The sequence below is a fragment of the Astyanax mexicanus genome, chromosome 5 (genome assembly GCF_023375975.1).
Source record: "Astyanax mexicanus isolate ESR-SI-001 chromosome 5, AstMex3_surface, whole genome shotgun sequence".
In the NCBI taxonomy this organism is placed as follows: Eukaryota; Metazoa; Chordata; class Actinopteri; order Characiformes; family Acestrorhamphidae; genus Astyanax; species Astyanax mexicanus.
The window spans coordinates 32713204-32732000 of NC_064412.1; the positions used below are offsets into that span (position 1 = coordinate 32713204).

General features: G+C 36.5%; 1 protein-coding gene and 1 long non-coding RNA gene across 3 annotated transcripts in view; one reads left to right on the top strand and one right to left on the bottom strand.

Annotated features, from left to right (window-relative positions):
* cyth4b (cytohesin 4b) overlaps positions 1-9942 on the top strand; it is a 34182-nt gene extending 24240 nt beyond the window's left edge. Inside the window, exons 7-13 of the mRNA XM_007231218.4 lie at positions 411-523; positions 1570-1718; positions 1971-2082; positions 3617-3693; positions 3804-3875; positions 8285-8439; positions 9442-9942. Of these exons, the coding sequence (XP_007231280.2) occupies positions 411-523; positions 1570-1718; positions 1971-2082; positions 3617-3693; positions 3804-3875; positions 8285-8439; positions 9442-9523 (760 nt within the window). The 3' untranslated portion in view covers positions 9524-9942. The remainder of the gene's footprint in view (positions 1-410; positions 524-1569; positions 1719-1970; positions 2083-3616; positions 3694-3803; positions 3876-8284; positions 8440-9441) is intronic.
* LOC107197427 (uncharacterized) lies at positions 4117-5944 on the bottom strand. Of its 2 annotated transcripts, none has more exons than XR_007439149.1 (2): positions 5532-5944; positions 4117-5442 (listed from the first exon to the last, which is right to left on the bottom strand). It is a non-coding gene; the product is annotated as an uncharacterized LOC107197427 (long non-coding RNA). The 2 variants fall into 2 exon arrangements; XR_007439148.1 differs by having other exon boundaries at positions 5527-5944.
* Positions 9943-18797: the final 8855 nt, after the last annotated feature.

Consider the following 18797-nt stretch of genomic DNA (forward strand, 5'->3'; position numbering starts at 1 on the left):
TTTCTTTGGTTCAGGGTTAGGTTGTGGTGCTTCATAAGCCTCATAAGCCTCCCCTCTACGTGTGTAATATCTGTATATGTTTATAGTTAGAATATCTCAAGTATATTGTAATGTCACTGGGGCCCAAGCTATAGTCTTGTTTAGCAACATGTTTAGATAATACTGTATGGTCTCAATCAACATACACAGAGGTTCTTACAGTGGCAGTTGACAGGATATACTACTAACATCTCTCTATGGTACGAGATACCACAGCACATCTTCTAGATCTTGTGGAGTGTGAGCCATGATGGTCAAGAGTTGTTTTAGTAGTTTGAGGGGGAATTAAACAAAATTGTTTTATAGGTAATAAAGAACTAATCCTAGTTTTTGTCAGTTCAGATTCTCAGGTCTCTCTCTCTGATTTTCAGGCAGTTCCTCTGGAGTTTCCGTCTTCCTGGTGAAGCCCAGAAGATTGACCGCATGATGGAGGCTTTCGCCACACGTTACTGTGACTGCAATCGAGACGTCTTCCAGTCAACTGGTAAGATAGAAAGCCTAAAGGATTAGCTCAGATCATAAAAACTAATAAATGAACAATTCATAGAATCTAACAGTACAAATAGCATTGTGCAAACTGTGAGCATGCCTTAAGTCTAAATCATCACATACATGTTAACTAAAGTCTAATACATCTGCTTAAATAATACATGCATTTTATAATATTACTGAGGAACACTACTGCAGAATTTCTCAGTAATCTAATCAACGCATTACATGCAAACAGCAAAAGCTTTGCAACCACATCATGCAAAGCCCAACATTAATGCCACAGCTTTTTTAACACATTGAGCTGCAACATGAACATGATTCTTCAGTTTCACAGTCGCTCTAAAAGTGTTTTGTCTTGCAGATGCTGTGTGTTAAATGCTAGTAGCTTATTTCCAGTAACGGTGTCTGTTTAACATATGCACAGTTAAGAGTATACATGCACTGACAAAAAAAAAAAAAAAAAACATTACAGAGTTTAAATACAGCTCTCTTTGTCTGAGTACGCTGTTTATGTAAGTGCTTGAATAATCAGATAACTGCAGTAATCCGATTATGAATGGATTCTTAAGTGCAAGCTACATGAACAGAATTCAAACCGGTGATCTCCTGAACATCAGTGTCTTTATGAGGTAGAGTCACCTGGAATAGTTTTTCAGCATCTTGAAGGAGTTCCTGGACGTGCTGAACAATGGTTGCTGTTTTTCTTTCATGTCCTGTCCCTTAATGGTTTTCATGTTTTAAATATTAATGTACAATGTAGAAAATAAATTAAACTTTGAATATGAAGGTGTGTCCAACCTTTTGACTGGTACTGTATGTAAGCACTTGATTATAATGTGTGCAAAATGTGTAATTATTTATGCAAGCAGTTCTCATGGCTTGGTGTTTCTGGTTTCAGACACCAAGCATGCTCGGGCAAATCCACTGCATTTAGGATAAAGAGGAAGTGTGTATGGTGCACTTTTGGTCAGTTTTTGTTCCATGCAAGGTCATGTATGAAGCCTGACCTGCTGTATTATGTTTGTGATTTCCTTTTAGACACCTGTTACATCCTCTCATTTGCTATTATTATGCTAAACACCAGCCTGCACAATCCCAATGTGAAGGACAAGACCACACTGGAACGCTTCATCAGCATGAATAGAGGCATTAACAACGGTGAAGATCTGCCCAATGAGCTGCTGACGGTGAGAGAAAACCACAGTGCAGTTCACAGTTAATGAAGTATCTACATTTAAATTAAACAATATGACCTAAATGAAAGGTATAACAAACTATCTTTAATGAAACCTTTCAAATATCTCTAAAAGAGGTTAATTATGTTTTGAGTATCAATCTAATTCTTGATAAGTTGGCTTGAATTCGGTATCACAGTGAAACTCGTGTGTCAGGGAATTTCTCTGGGTTCTCATATGTTCCTCTTTCGTCTAAACCAACAGAAACTGTATGAGAGCATACGGAACGAGCCCTTCAAAATCCCAGAAGATGATGGGAATGATCTTACACACACTTTCTTCAACCCTGACAGAGAAGGCTGGCTCCTCAAGCTGGGTAATACACATCATTCCATTACATATCTCCAGGTGCTGTAGTTCCAGTGTTTTTTTTTTTTTAAACACTAGGCTTTGTACATAAAGGTAAAGATGTTTAAAGGAAGTGTAATCGTTAAATAAATATATAATATAACCATCAAAAGATTTTTAGGTCTTCTAATTTATTTAAACCTGACATTAACATCCATTCTGGTTGATTTGATCATGGCACTCTAAGACACTCTAAGCTGAATAAGAACTAACTTGATCTTATAGCCTTCAACACTGAGAACACATATACATATCGTCGCTGTCCAATGAAAAACAAGTATCTCCATTTTTATCCCTTCAAAACTACCTGAAATAAACTGTTTTTACATTGACTTCCATTGAAAGTTTAGAATGTTTTTTTTTTCTCTTTCCTGTAAAGTTGCTGTTTTAGAGATACTTTTTTTTTTACAATTAAACAGCAACGAGATATATATATATACATATATAGTAGAAGGTAGCATGTGGAGAAAGACTACACAGCGATGGTGAGTTAGGGGGGGGGGAAGACATGTCCAGTATGCAAATAGATGATTCCAGGAGCCAATGGGAAATGTGTGAGATCTATGGCCCAAAGTTGCATCACAGCCCAAACATAAATTGATCACAAATAAAAAAAAAGGCACTCTCAAGCTCAATTAGTGCATGCGTGGTCTTTAAATGGTAGCATTAAATCCACTCTCAGCTGATTAAATAGTAATTTGCTCTTATAGCCTTCAACACTGAGGCCACATATACATGTAAACAGGTAGCGTGTGGAGAAAGACTACACACCAATGGTGAATAAACAGGCCTGTTGCAACAGGACAGGCAAACCAAGCAACGACTGGTTATGAATTGAATGCAAAGGACAGTCAAAGCAGAAAAGTACAACAACACTGTTATCAGAATCCCCTTTAAGGGGCCCCTCCCACGAGTTGTTAACAGTGACCTATAACCAGACTGGAACATGTTCAGCAGTATCAATGCACATCAGCTGTTTACTGTCTCTAACGCTAGAACGGATAAGGCTGCTGACAAATTGACATTAGTTTTACTTTCAACTCATGGAAACAACATCCTTTATATTTGACAATATTTGATTAACTTTGCATGTCCTTACTCATCTTAAGTTTGTTTAACTGAACTGAGATTTATATGGTTATATTTGTAATTTGCTCTGTCTGAAAGTGCACTGTGAAAGAGACCAAATCGTAGTGTATTTAGCCTCAATCATGGTCAAACAACGATATAACATTTCAGTAAAGTTGGTGGTTATAGTGTTTTTTATAGTTTTATACCATTGCTTTGCTGTTTAAACTACTCTTGATCTGGCGATATTTAGGAAGGGAGATTGAGGGAGAGGCATGCCAAGTGACTGTCCAAGAATTAGACTAGTAAGGGAGACCACCAAAACACCTATGCCTGCTCTGTGTAAACACGAAATGAGGTGCAGAAGTGGCTGAGCTGCTGTTATGTTGTGTAGTTTATGAATGTGATGGTAAATCGTTGTGTATTGCCTGCAGGAGGAAGAGTGAAGACCTGGAAGAGGAGGTGGTTCATTCTAACTGATAACTGCCTGTATTACTTTGAGTACACCACAGTGAGTAAACTAACCTACTGTATAATCTAATGCTTATTCCATATCACATTAAAATATGATCTATTTACTTTTGCACATTAGTGGAAACTGATCATATTATTTGTATTTAGGACAAAGAACCCAGAGGGATCATTCCTCTGGAGAACCTGTGTGTGCGAGAGGTTAACTTCACACGCAAACCGGTAAGCTGCCAGACACAAAACAGCATTTATTTTCTAAGCCCATTAGTGCTGCACTGTATGATGATGATGATCAAACCTTAGCTAATCAGTCAGTGGTTTCAGTGTATGCATTAGTGTATGTGTGACCCTTATGATTCAATGAAGGTAGACTACGCCACCTGGGGAGTTTCACCCCAGGAAATAAATATAAATAATACCCAAAGCACACAGGTGCATTCAGAGATACTCAGGAGACGTGAGATGAGGTTCAGCATAAAATCTTTACTTATTCAAGTTTGAAATAGTAGATACAGGAAATACATAAACACTTTATTAAGCAATTAAAGTTTTTTTTAAAAAAAAAAAACAACTTTAAAAGTATACACTGAGCCTTGGGACAAAATGCGCTTAAAAAAAAAGGATATTAGAGATACTGGCTGTTTAGGGTCTTAACATAGCATTATCATCTTTCTGTAGCTAACTGGTGCTGGACAATTCTTGTGCCCGGGCCCTCCCTCCCAAGGAGAAATACAACCTCTACAAGCACACACAGAGTACTCACACACACCCACACACGTCGCAACACCTCAAACCAAGGGTGAGTCCAACACAGCAAACCAAGTGCAAAAGGAAAGATTTCCCAAGGAGGAGGTAACCAGTCGGCCCAAGGGGGACACCACGTGCACCAAGTTGTTCTACAAGAAAGAGAAACAGATTAGTAACAATAAATGTTATACTTATTAATTTTCCATTTAGTTTACGGCCAGTATCACTAACAAATAAACAGCCAGCTTCCTATAGGAGGGCCCAAAGAGGTCTGCCACCATTGACACAAGGTGGGGTCAAGTTAACAAAAATACAAATAACAAAATCAATTTCCAACAGAAACAAAAAAAAAGGAAAAAAAGAAAAGAAAACAAAACAGTCTTTTTAATACAAATAATAAACACCCAGAAATAAAAAAAGAACAAAATAAATGAATAAATCTTAAATTAATTCAACCCCAACAAAACAGCATAGGCAAAACAGCAGAAGACTAGGGACTGCTCGGCTTGGTGCCACCTCAGCCTTCTCCGATGGCGACACTTCAGCTGAACACCTGATAAAAACACATTAATTAAAATAATTGCACTAGACAGATAGCTTGGGAGAGTTAGCTCTATAACTATCAAGCAAACAATACCTGTAGGCTTGAATTATCACTTGCTTGGGCTAGAATACACCCAGGGTTCCTGCTCCAATCTACAAATGAAATCCCAAATATATTTAAACAAAGCCTAAAATTCCCTCCAACCGGAAAATACTAAAAAAAACTCCTACCTTACGTTGTTACGGTCAAAACACACCTGTTTTCCGGCACGCCAGAGCATACACCTAAATAAGAGGCATTTACCATAAATATCAGCCATATGGTTAAAACCCCACCTAGATAAGCGTTGCTGCACCCCAAATGCCTACCTTGCATCCAATACAGCTCCACATCCACACCAAGCTGCAGTTTTATGCGACGATGCCCAGAGTTAGCTGATGCTAACGGCTAACCGCTAACCGCGTTCACACCCGTTTTCCGGCACGCCAGAGCATACACCTAGAGAGGCATTTACCATAAATATCAGCCATAATATGGTTAAAACCCCACCTAGATAAGCGTTGCTGCACCCCAAATGCCTACCTTACATCCAATACAGCTCCAAATCCACACCAAGCTGCAGTTTTATGCGACGATGCTCAGAGCCGGCTGATGCTAACGGCTAACCGCTAACCGCATTCACACCCGTTTTCCGGCAGACCACCCCTGTATATCAAGGCGTTTGTGTTATTTTAGAGTGGATCAAAATCAACAAAAACCCCACTGCACAAAAGACACGTACCTTAGGAAACCACCCAGCAGCAAGTCCTGCAGTAACACGACCCAGCAACAAAGGAAACCACGAGCTCAACACAGCAGCATGCTATCCATGCTTTTATACTGAGCTAACTAGCATTTCTAGCACAACACAGAGGGGAGGGGGAGCCGCTGCTCCTCCACTACGGTGGCCATCCAAGCCCAAAAATGGTTAACCCAGAGCCCAGTAACAGCTCTGCCTGTCACATATGCATGTGAGCATTGTAACTAATCATAGTTGATGATGGTTGTGCTTGAGTTTATTAATGTGTTTTCTAGTTAAAGGAGAAATCTGGTGTGACATTTTTAAAAATAGCCCACTTCTGTTCACCCCCGAGCATTCTGAAAAACGTTCAAAAGTTTGTTTATAATGAAAAATAGGGATTTTTTATGTTTGCATTGGCAACGGTATGACCCTATCACTAGCATTGTAAGCTTGTTTAGAGCATCGGCTAAAAGTGCTGTATTTTTGAATGCTGGTGGTGAACGGAGGTGAGTTATGCTACAATAGTTCGTACTTGTAATCATGGGCTGTGACCGAAACGGCTCCATATTTACTAGTTAGGGCACTATTGAGTATGTCAGCCATTTTTATTTGAGTGTCCAAATCGTAAGGGGGAATTCGAGAGTGATTTTGAGGGCACTAAAAACTCTCATAATGCATCATGATTTAAAGTAAACATCGCTGCTTACTAAGCGAGCTGAATGTGTCCCAAAATGCATTGCGGGTCTCGCTACTAAGCAACAGACAGCCCAACAAATGGTGCTGACAGTGAGCCATCAGGGTTGCCAGGTTGTTACAGTGGGATTCAGATAAAACCAATTCACTGGGTAAAACGTGTTTCATATCCTCCAAAACACTGAGAAAACCACCCAAACAACTGTCAATTCACTCCTGTTTCACCACTATTTAGTGAACTACAGCTGCTCTTTAAAAAGTGTTTGTTTTAAGTGTTTTGATTTGAGATAGTGTAACTTAAATCATTTAAGGCAATCAGTTTCCTCAAATGAAAAAGTTGATGTCAGTGAGTCAGCTGCAGAGGCTCGTGAGAGTGAGGGTGTTTCTTGTGTAAAATGATTAACTGTGGGGGTTTTACTGAGGTTATGTTTGTCAGACTTGGTGGGGTAGTGGCTGTCCGAATTGGTTTAGGTTCACAGTGGGTGAGGCACACAGAGCAGTGAATAAAAGCTACATGGGGTTAAGTTTAGTCTAGCTCTCTGGTCTTATGTTTAGAGCAAGTTCAATAAAAAACTGAAAATGACTTCAAATGACTTTTACCAATACACTTTTACCAATACACATTTACCAATACACATTTACCAATACACATTTACCAATACAAAAAGTTACATTCTGCAGTACAGAAAATTGTAACTTGTTCTTGTAACCTACAACAATTAGACCAGGCATTGTAAAATGACATAAAAATAATTGTACACCCAAATGAAGGTAGTCAGGAGGATAACTACAAACCAATGATGAGTGAGGACACGCCCATTAGGCAAAAAATATGATCCCACAAGCCATTGAGAACGCTGTTTTACTCATGAATGTTGCACTGACCATACAATGTGGTTTATTGCACTCATATTCAAACATTATATAAAATTCTGCAGCTTTCTCACAGTTTTTTCTGTCATTATTTCGCGGTTAGCTTGGTGACTGTAAACTAGAAGTGACGTCACAGAAAGTGAGGTGCTGTAAGTTGCTGCCAGCTGTAAAACTGCTAGAGTGAAAATAACACTTAATAATTAATAACTAAATTAACAAACAAGAAAAGGAAGGGAATTCTAGCTATAACTATGTTTTACTTTATGTTTTAGTTTGTTTTATATATACTCAATACAGTTCCAGTTAGTTACCGTTTTTTTTTTTTTATTATTCATTTGAGTTAAGAAAAAAGTTTTCGTTATTTTGTTCATTTTAATTTGAATTTTTCTCAGAATTTCTCAAAACCTTTGTGCTGTTCCATGACTTTTTGGCATGTCAGTTTATTTTTTAGCCACTAAAATTGTATACCATTGCCATTATTTGCTTAAAATAATGGGAACTGCGTATTATTTATACATTGGAACGTTGGAAAAATGTGATCATTTATGAGAAGTTTATTAAGTTTACTGCCTCTAGAACTGTCATTCACTATAAATCACAATGCAACAATATAGTAAGCATTACTTTATGACCTTTATTCTGTGTGTAAAGAATGATAAACTAACCACAGGGGGATGATTCTTAATCATGTTATCATTTTAGTCATCATAATCATCTCTGTCTGCGATGTGCAGGTTCAAAAGTTTGCTTTCTTTTAGACTGTGTGAATGATTGCATTTGTGTGATTTAGCTATAGTGGAACTCCTGCAATGTTTTGTCAGAAACCTGGCAACACATCCGCAAATACTGACCTCATTTTTCACACTCATTTTCTTTTTTGCTGTGTATTACTCAGCTGTGCACTTTTTGTTTAATAAAGAGGAAGTTTAAAAAGCCAGTAATTACCTAACAATGCACCTGTCTGACTGTCTGTCTGTCTGTCTGTCTGTGTAGTACTGTCTGGAGCTCTACAACCCAAACAGTAAAGGGCAGAAGATAAAGGCGTGTAAGACAGAAACAGACGGCAGGGTGGTGGAGGGAAAGCACCAGAGCTACATGATCTGCGCTTCATCAGCTGAAGAGAGAGATGGCTGGATAGAAGCTATCAGGTCTGAAACTGCGTTAATGTATTTATAATAAATGATGCATTTTAATTATTCATTACACTTTCAAGAGAATATAATCTCAATGTGCTTCACAGAAGATAAAAGTTGATAACAGTACCATCTTCCTCAATGCAAACCATGGTTTGATTCCCAGGCTGTGCTACAGTATATGCTACACTAGCTAGTTTTAGAGTTTTGTGCAAGACTAAAATATTGAGGCCATTGAATTATATATTGAGGCCACAAGATAAAATATTGAAGGCAGAAAAATAATATAAAGATATAAATGTACTGAAGCCTAATTTCCCCACTGTCGAACTAAAAAAAACCTGATTATCTTATTAGACTACATATATTATATCATAAGGATTAAAGATAATATTTTGAGGCCTTGACATAATAAAATATATTAAGCCACAAAACATAGTGGGGCTCTAGATATTTTACTAGTGTTTTTGGGCCCTTGTTGCTTCAGCCTTCCTCTCACCTTTAGCATCCCTCTTGAGTGAAGACTGAGGCAAGGTTTTTAAGCTGCCCCACACCAGGACGTGCAGCCACGTTTGGTCCCAGCTGGGCCTCGTTGGACTGATTAGGCAGTCAGGTAGGACTGACTGGGGCGGCACATCCTGGTATAATGGCGGACCCAAGGTTCATTTGCCTCCTCACGTCTGAGACTCAAAGCATAAATAGCATCAGTGCTTGCAAATGTATCTATGCCAATGGATAGGTGGCTTGAAAAGGAGGGTACATTTCTGGTGTATTGCTATCTTGACAGTGAAAAAGACAGGCGCGCCACTGACTAAAAACAACCTAGCCTATATTGAAAGTGAACTTAGAGTCACGTAAGGTGTACTTTTCCCACTGTTATGATAGCAAAGACACACTGACATGCCTTAAATCACCTGTGCACGGTTGATGGCTCGCCTATAGCCCTAACACTGTTGAAACATTGTAAGAATCTACAGGACATTTATATGTTTTACTGTATTTATTTTTGCTTCTCAGGGCAAGTATCACAAAGGATCCATTTTACGACCTGGTCTCTGTCCGAAAGAAGAAGGTCATCCAACAGACACAGCAAGAATGACCACAGCAGAGCACCATAGACATTGTAGCTCTTTAAAAATGGTGGACAATACAGACTGTGCTGAGTCTGCCCAGTAAGCAGAACAGCTGAACCACAAGGACGGTTCAAGTTCTTTCATATTAAAAGTCTGTTTAGAGTCGTGTTTCACAGAGGTTTGGAGGAAAAGGAAGTGAAGAGAAGCAACACGTCAACTGGTGGAGTTTCTGCTAATGCTGGGAAACTAACCGGTTATTTAAATGCTGTGCTGGAGACAGTTTTGACAGTGTTTGTTGTTTTTTTTTTTTGACCTCACATGAAGTCACGTGAAGTTCATCAGCTAAGACACAGGATATGTAGAGTCTGTTGCAAAGTTATCTTCTTTAGTTTTGGACTGAAGCTATGAGGAAGTGTTGTAGGTGTAAATCATTTATATAATATATATATATCAGAAAAGCTAGTTAGTGCTGTTAGCATTGCTCTTAACAACTACACAAATACACCCCCTCTTTTCTTAACAGTGCTGATATATATATATTTTTACATATCATTCTACAAAAAGGTCCACTTTTGGAATTAAAACATAGTGTGATATTATTACATAACCCTTGTGATATAATAAAAAAGTATAATACTTTAATTATGTCAAACTAGATATGTACTAAAGTTTTGTTATTTTGGAACCACTCATTTGTACTTAATTGCTATTTTTGTATTTAAAATCATATATATTTGCACTAAATTTATACTGAGTATACTAAGCATATGTTATTTTTAACACTTTTTTTATTTAAAAATTTTTTCCTATTTTCTTACCAACCCAATTCACTTACTAGTGATGGGCTTCCCCCTATCATTAGTGATGCCCCACAACAAGCTACATGAACAGGATTCAAACCGGAGATCTCCTGATCATAGTGGCAGCACTTATCCCGCTGGACCACCCTCATTTTCACCACGATTGTATTCCAAATTAAAGTATATTCATGTAATCTGTGTGCAGTGACATGTGATTGTGTGAGGGAGGGACGTCAGTGTGTGGTGCGTTCTGGGTATCGTAGTCCAGAGGCTAGAGATCGCAGGTAGAGCTGAGTGTGGGAAAGAAAGTAACGCTTTTGATGCCGAGCATGACAAAAAAGACAAACACAAATAAAGAAATAAAGGACTAAACATTATTAAAAAAGTAAATGATAGAAATAAAATAAAAGGTAAAATAAATATAAGGATGAAATAAATGAAAGAAAAAACAAAAAAACAAAAAAGAGAACAGGGAGAAAGAAAATAGAAAGTAAATAAATAATGTATTAAATAAATAATAATTGTTTATTTTTAAATATGAATGAATTTTAACCTTAACATGCTTGTGTAATGTATCTGTAAAGGCTAGGGACACAAAAATGTTAAATGGGTTAGTTTTTCTCACATATACTGTATATTTGTTCATATGTTCTGAAGTTGCACTGTGTATAATGTCGTTCATACCAGCTAATGATGTCTGTACATTACTTATTAGTACATAACATTAATTGATTCATTTTGGAGACTTTTGGCATTCAAAAGTCAAAGTAATAATCAATTCTTTCATCTTCACTGTAATTTTTCATATTTTTTTCATCATTTTTTTGTTGTTGTAAATATCAGATCAGAGCAACATGTGAATCATTAAATGTGTTTTATTAAATGTATAAAAAACGTATTTAATTAAACGTGTTGGTTAAATATATTATCTATGTTCATGAAAACCTTAATTTGTCTCCTCAGAGCTAGACATGGCTTGGTCTAACTTTATGTTTTTCAGAAGGGGAATCTTAGCTGAGTTCCTGTTATTATTTTACCACATGCATAAGCAGCTCTCATGCAGCTCACAAATGCAGTATTTTTAACACTTTAATTCACATATGCGCATACACCCACAGACAAACACACACACACACACACTTTCAAATATATTTTTTCTGGTATTTTTAGCTTCACAGTAGCTCTCAATAGAATAGTAGAAGTAGAATATTAGTAGAATAGTTCCGTCAGAATGTTAGCACACCTTAGGCCTTAGATTTAAAGCATATAATTTGTTTTTCAGCTGAGTTCTAAATCTTTAAGCATTGATTTAATAATCTAAAAGGAGAATTTTTCATATGCATGTACAAGTTTTTTGCATTTTTGTGTAATCCTTAAAAAATTTAAACATTTTCTTTCAAAGTCAAACAAGTGCTGGATGTTAATCTTTACAGATTTCTCTTCTGAAAACTGTTTATTTGGGTGAGTAATGTGCTTCCATTTATTTACAGTAAACTCTACTGGATTTCCAGTAGTTTAGCACGGTTAGCAGCAGAGCTAGCTGTGGTTAGCAGCAGAGCTAGCTGTGTTAGCAGCAGAGCTAGTTGTGGCTAGCAGCAGTGCTAGCCACAGTTAGCTGCACTTAGCGCTAGTAAATGCCGCCTGACAGCGCCACACTGAGGAAGCCTGAGTGGTAACCCAGGGAGTTATCAGCTAGCGGTTTGTCTAACATAGCTGTTTTTAACACGATAAAAAAAAAAACGCAGGCTAGCATTGAGGTTAGTGGCTAGTTAGCAAGCGGCTAGTGCTAATACTTCTTCAGCCTCTGTATTGGAGAAACCTCACTGAAAACTCACCCTTAGAATGCTGCACTTCAGTGGAGTGGCTTTACTTCTCCTTAATACCTGACTGATACAATTGATACATAAGGCGCACTGGATTAAAAGGCGCACTGACTATTTTTGGAAAAATCTAAAAAGATTTTAAGTGCGCCTTATAGTGTGGAAAATACGGTAGTTTAAAGTTTAAACAATGTGGAACATGCTTTTGGTTATATGCCCATGGCGATATTATCCATGAATTATGACTGTAATTTCACAGAAGCATCTCTAGATTTACTCTAAGAATTGTGTTTACTTTAAAAGTATTTTTTATTTAAACAGAAGTCAGGCACACTCTCAGATTCTCGGAATACTTATACAATAAAAAATCTATTGTCAGCAGATGAGCTCATCTACTGCTAGAGGAAGTTCTTCCAGAGCTCTGGTTCTGCAAATCTAATTTAAATAGTTTCCCCTTTAGCCCAGATATAGTCAGACAGCCAGGACATTTGGAATTCAACATTTAAAGTTTGTTTGTGCCTACTAATTCTCACTTTTCTTTTTGCCTTCCTTGAAACTGCCTGATCTAAATCTTATTGTCTCAGTAAATATAGAACAGCGTTTATATGGAAGCCCAGCAGTTAGAGTTGACCTATTGACCTATTGGTGTTGGGTTTGATAAGTATGTCTGCTAAGCTCTACTTTTGTGTGTTTTGAAGTATACACTCTAAAACTAATCTGATGGCCTTTAGCCAATACTTAAATAAATACCCTGTTGTAAGACAAAAAAAAAAATACATTTTTTTTATTTTATTTTTATAAGGATTTTTATTTTCATTTATTCTTTTATTGAGTTGTAGTGACATAAAAAAATGGACTAACTGACTAACCTAGACCAGTTTTAAGTATGTGAGGGAGGAGCTGTGTGACCAAAGTATTGAATAAAGTTGATCATACTGTTGAATATTAACATTGTTTGACTTTAACTTCAGCAAAACTGACATTATAAGGGCAATAGAGGAGGTTAAAAAATATATGAGCAAATCAACAAGATTAATAAATCAATGATAGGTAATTATTTTGGTATTGATAGGCTACACTAAATCATTAAAGTGATTTTTATTTATTTTTTATTTTTTTATTTAAGTTCAACAAGAAATATTAAATTGCACCATAAAGTATAGCAAACTAGTTGCCTCAACTAACATTATTAAGTTTCCTGTTAAAAGTGGATCTAACTACATCATTTGTGTTGAAAAATGTACAATCTGTAGCCAAGCCAACTACTTTGCACTACTGCACATGCTCAGTTTTACTCTTCAGTTAAACGGGGTCTACTGAGCAACTATGTAGGGGTTTACACCTGATGCTGGTCATGCTATTTGCATATTGGGCGTGTAAGAGTAATAAGAGTAAGTTACTATGTTTTGCGTTGCTGAGTGTTTATATATATATATATATATATATATATATATATATATATATATATATATAAACATGACATTGTCATGTCTGCATTACTGCAATTCTTGTGACTGCCAATAAGACAGATACGTAATAGTTATGAATTCTCAGTTCTCATTGACATTAACACAAATGTAGTGTTGTGTTCATTATGTGAGTTTAATTTTTGGAAATTGACTTTTTGTGCAGTTAATGTAAAAATATTTGTTGACGGTGACCATAGTTATGTTCATACTTTTAAAAATATTAAAAATACTTTCTACTTTAATTGAAAAACTAATTCACCATACTTAAAATATTTTTTTGGATCAATGTAATTCTACAAAAAGTTGACACAACTCTATTGTGTCTATTGTGTAGACTTTTTTTGTTGATCCAAGGCTTTATTTTATTAGAGTGTACCGCCTAGAAAAGCAGCTAAGGTTTGGAGAAGCAGTTCGATGTTAAATAAATATCTATTGGCTCAACTTAACTCAGTCAAGTCAGCATTTCGCTTTGACTCAGTTAAGTTGTAAATACATAACATTTTAAGTTTATTTAACTTAACTGGGTCAAAGCTAGATGATAACTTGAATCAGTCAAGTTTATTTAACTAAACTGAGTTTTGTTCACACAACAACAACATAACTAATTCTACAGTTCTGTGGGTTTAAATAATTCAGTATGTATATATGTATATATATATAGGTATTCTCAACATATTTACTATACTATTTTTCAGCTGCCAATACTGACAGTGATACTGAGGCAGTGTAAGAGCAAACTCTGTAGCTCAGAGCCAGCATACTAAGAGCAGTAGCAACACAGAACAGCAGTAACTTGCTCTTCCAGCCCACAACACTGAGGTCTGCCAATCAACGCATACATTACTGCACGCCCAGGATAAGGTAGCTTTGGGCAACAGACAACACAAAGATGGTAAGTAAGGGAGAGGCCACACCCAGTATGCAAATATATGATGCCAAGAGCCTTATGGGAAAGTATGTATACTGCAGAAAGAGCACTGAGACAGGTGTAGTAACTAAAAGTTGGTTCAAATCACATTTTTTCATTGGCTCAACAAACATGTTTAAAGTTTTCAGGGTTCTCTGAAGTTCTCTGAACTCATTTTATTGAGTACTAACCGGTAAGTTCACTCAACCTAATAATATTAGTTCTCCTGACTAAAACACAGAATTACTTTTTAGAGTGTATGGGACCATCCTATAGTATGTAAAAATGATTCATGGGGTTAATAAATATAACATCATTTTAATTATTTTGTCATGACTAAAGTAAATAATTGAGTAAGCAACTGAAAGGGAAATATTGACCTAAATCCATGTATTACGTAATTTTCAGCAATAAAACTTTCTTCAGAAAAGCAATTAAATATTACTAATCATTGTACACATTGTGTTCTAAAAATAAACAAGTAAAATGTATACGCTATATTTGGATAGAGATCATACATAGAGATACAGTTGAGTAAATATTACTTGCACTAAACAGTTGAGACACAGAAAAAAATAAGGTAAAGTTAACTTAACATTTCTTGCTACATTACACAAAAAGTAAATGTTGTCTACACTGTAAACCCATACATTGTTTGAACTCAAATGAATTAAGTAGGCAGCTTCTTTATCATTGGCTCCTAACACAATCTATTTGCATACTGGGTGGGTCCCCCAGTTTCTGACTAACACTCACCATAAGTGTGTAGTGATTCCCCACAGGTTACCTTAGATAAACGTATAGATCATATACTGTGATTATGCTTATTTCATTCTTTTTTTATGTAAAGTTTGGTATTTTCAAACATTACTCAACCAGTATAAATTATATGAATGTTTGTGGGCACATATACATTTAAACAAAGATATTTAAGTTTAGTCTGTTGGGACGAACTATTTGCATTTTGGTTGCTTCCCACTCACCGTTGGTGTGTAGTCGTTCGCCCGTGGCTATCTTTGGTAAACTTGTAGTGACTATATAATGATTAACTGTCTGGCCTCTAAAATCACATTTTCCAGGCTGGCAGTGTATTTAAATGTATAAAATAAACATCTAAATAAAATGATATTCAAAAGAAAAGCACGAAGTTTATTATTTTTGTACAAATTAGTGTGTTGTTTTAACAAAAATAAACCCTTTTTGGTGTAATAACTTGTTTGATGTTATAATTCATATTAATTCAAGTTATCATTCACAATCTTTAATAAATCTGTGGCATGGGTGATCATTAAACTATATGTTAGGAACGTATGGCAAATATCATGGGGCAAAAGAGCATTTGTTGCTATACAGCTACTGGTTGGTTTGGGTGGAAGTGAGGAGTATGGTCAGAGACAGGAAACTGTTCTCACTAGGCTCAGGGTGGGTCACATAATGCTTATTTTTTCTCTGCTCTTTTTTGGACAGATTTACTCAATATATGTGGTGATCTCTGCTTATTTTTATTTAGAACAAGGTGCAGACTGACATGTAATTTTTAAAGGCTTTCTTAAAGTGTGTTTTAACTACTGAAAATTAAGTAACATTGTAGATTTCACTCAAAATTCCCCTTTCGGTTTCTTACTTAACTTTTCTGCATAAATGTTTACAAGTGCTTACATGAAGTAACCTGGATTGTGTGAAAACAAGCATTAACCTAAAGATGTAGGACTCGGGCCAGAAGGTTGTAGGTTTAATCTGCTGGACCTGCAAGAGCTTGGGGTAAAGAAAATGAAGAAACGGTGCTTCAACAATCACAGCTTCACTTAACTACTAGGTGTTACAATAGTTGCTTATTTCAGAAACAGTTACAAATAACAGCATTGCTACAGGTACACTGTACACTTTTAATAAATCTTATCTCATCAAATTAAGTTTTATGATTTGGGTTATCAATCTTTTAACTCAGATTTTTATGATGTTTAATGAAGTTTAAATTTGGAATGACTGAAATGAACTTGAAACACAGTTTCCCATCAGCTCCCCATTTATTTGCATAGTGGGTGTTTCAACCATGCCCCTTCACTCACCATCAGTGTGTAGTTGTTCCCCCCAGGCTACCTTCTCGTGTATATGCAGATTTACATTGTTTTATGTAACAGTTGATTGGTTAGCCCCAGTGTTGATGGCTTTAAAAGAAAGTTGGTGTTTGGAAAAGTTATATTTATATGTGAAAACTTAGTCAATATTCAACAAGACTAAGCAACGCTCTTTCCCCCAAACTTAAATAGGTTAATTAAACCTTTGGTATCTTTTATATGTATAAAATCATTGAATTTCAAGTCTAAACAAACGAAAAGTCACTGTGTTTTTAGTTGGCTTTATTTAAGTGGAAATCTCTGAAATTTATATTGTAAAGTCTGCTCACTATCACAAAAAAATAAATAAATTGCATCAATGATATTTTACATTAATTAAATTCAGATAGTGGACATATATTTTCTGTTAATTTAAGCTAGTAACTGAACACTTCTGACTATTACATATCTGTGTTATTTGCAACAAAATAAGCTTGCATTTATGCAAATGTGACCAGCTAAAACAAACCAACAAATTCAGCAACAAAAGCATGATAACTTGCTCTTATAGTCTTTAATACTTAGAAGAGGCAATCAACTATTATACAAGATATATATATATATATATATATATATATATATAGCCAAGGTGAGGGCAGCCTTTGAAGAATGATTACACATTGATGGTGAGTGAGAGGTGTGAGGACACACCCAATATGCAAATAGATGACCAATATCAGGTGAAAACCCCCTGCAGAATTACTCAGTAGACCCCATTCAACTACAGAACCCAAATGAGCATGTGCAAAGTAGTTGGCCTGGCCTCAACTAGGGTTTAACTACAATTTGTAAATTTTGTCAAACCAGTTTAATTATTTAACCCAACTTTTAACAAGAAAGTTAATAATGTTAGTTGAAGCAACTAGTTTGCTATAGTTTACAGTGCAAGTTAACTGGGTCTAATGTCAGTAGATTCTTGGTTGATCAATTCATTTTTGGCCAAAGGAGAAGCTTGCTTAAACGTGATGTCCGGATATATGACCAGTCATCTCCGCTCGATTAGGAAATAAGAAAAGATGAACCACTGGATGGATTGGAGAAAAGCACACAAAAAATCAGCTCTTGCAATATTAGCCAATGAGGCAGGAAACGTGTTATGACATCACTTGTTCTGCATGGTTTCGGATCTCTATTTCATGGTCTAATTTTAAACCCGCTCGCTCTGAACGCCCCTCCTGGCTGCGTCTGCAACTGCACAGATGCTTTCAGTTCTGCTTCGGAAGGTGAGCTGTGGTAAAGTGTTGTCTTTTATGAAACCTTTGCTCTGGTGAATCTGTGATTCACCTGTTTCACTGTGTGATAGGCCTCTGCCTGATTTTGCCATGGTGTGAGAGTTACAGAAAACTCAGTTTCAGTTCTGTTCTCAAAATCTACAGCATCTCATTGTTCTACAAAAGCTGCAACCTGGCAATACTGAAAAAAGATTCATGCGGTCAACATACCAAACACTGATGGAGTCTGTATGGGTAGCCTAACTGGCAACCAGAATGTGTTGTCAATTGGTCATAAGAATGTCAGTGATTGGCCTAATCAGGGTCAGTGATGGTTTAAGGAACAGGGATGGTTTAAACATGGGCTCAATCTGGGTTGTACACAGCACATGCTGCCTGAGGACAAACCCACTCAACACTGTAAGCAGACAAACCAAGTCTCCCTGAAGCTGCGGGAGTCTCCCGCATTTCGGTAGTGGCTCCCTGATGCCCGCGAGTCACATACAATCCCCCGGAATTCAGAACACGCACACAGGCGACAGACTTTTTTAATCACGTGTGGGAAGGAGAGAGAGAAAACAGAGAGGACTCTGATTGGCCTGTTCTCTGCAAAGAGTCTGTGAGACAGCCAATCAGTTTTTAGTGTGGGCAGGCAGTGTTTTTTTTTTTTTCCCCCCTCCCGGACGGGACTTGTTCAGTGAGTGAGAGAAAGCAGATCATGGTGGAGGCAGGGAAAGCAGAGGCAGGGCCTTCCAAAAAGAAAAAATATAAAACTCAATTCACCTCTGAATACTCTAAATTTAATAAAAAACATTTAATTAAAATAAAAGTAAAGTTTCGTTATCCTTTCATGTGTGTGCAAGTCTTTTTTGTTTTCAGGGTGGGGTAACCTCCCTGAAATCAACTTTTGCAACTTACTTAAGTTAGCATAACTTAAAACATCAAGTTATCACAAGTAGACTTAAGTTTCCTATTT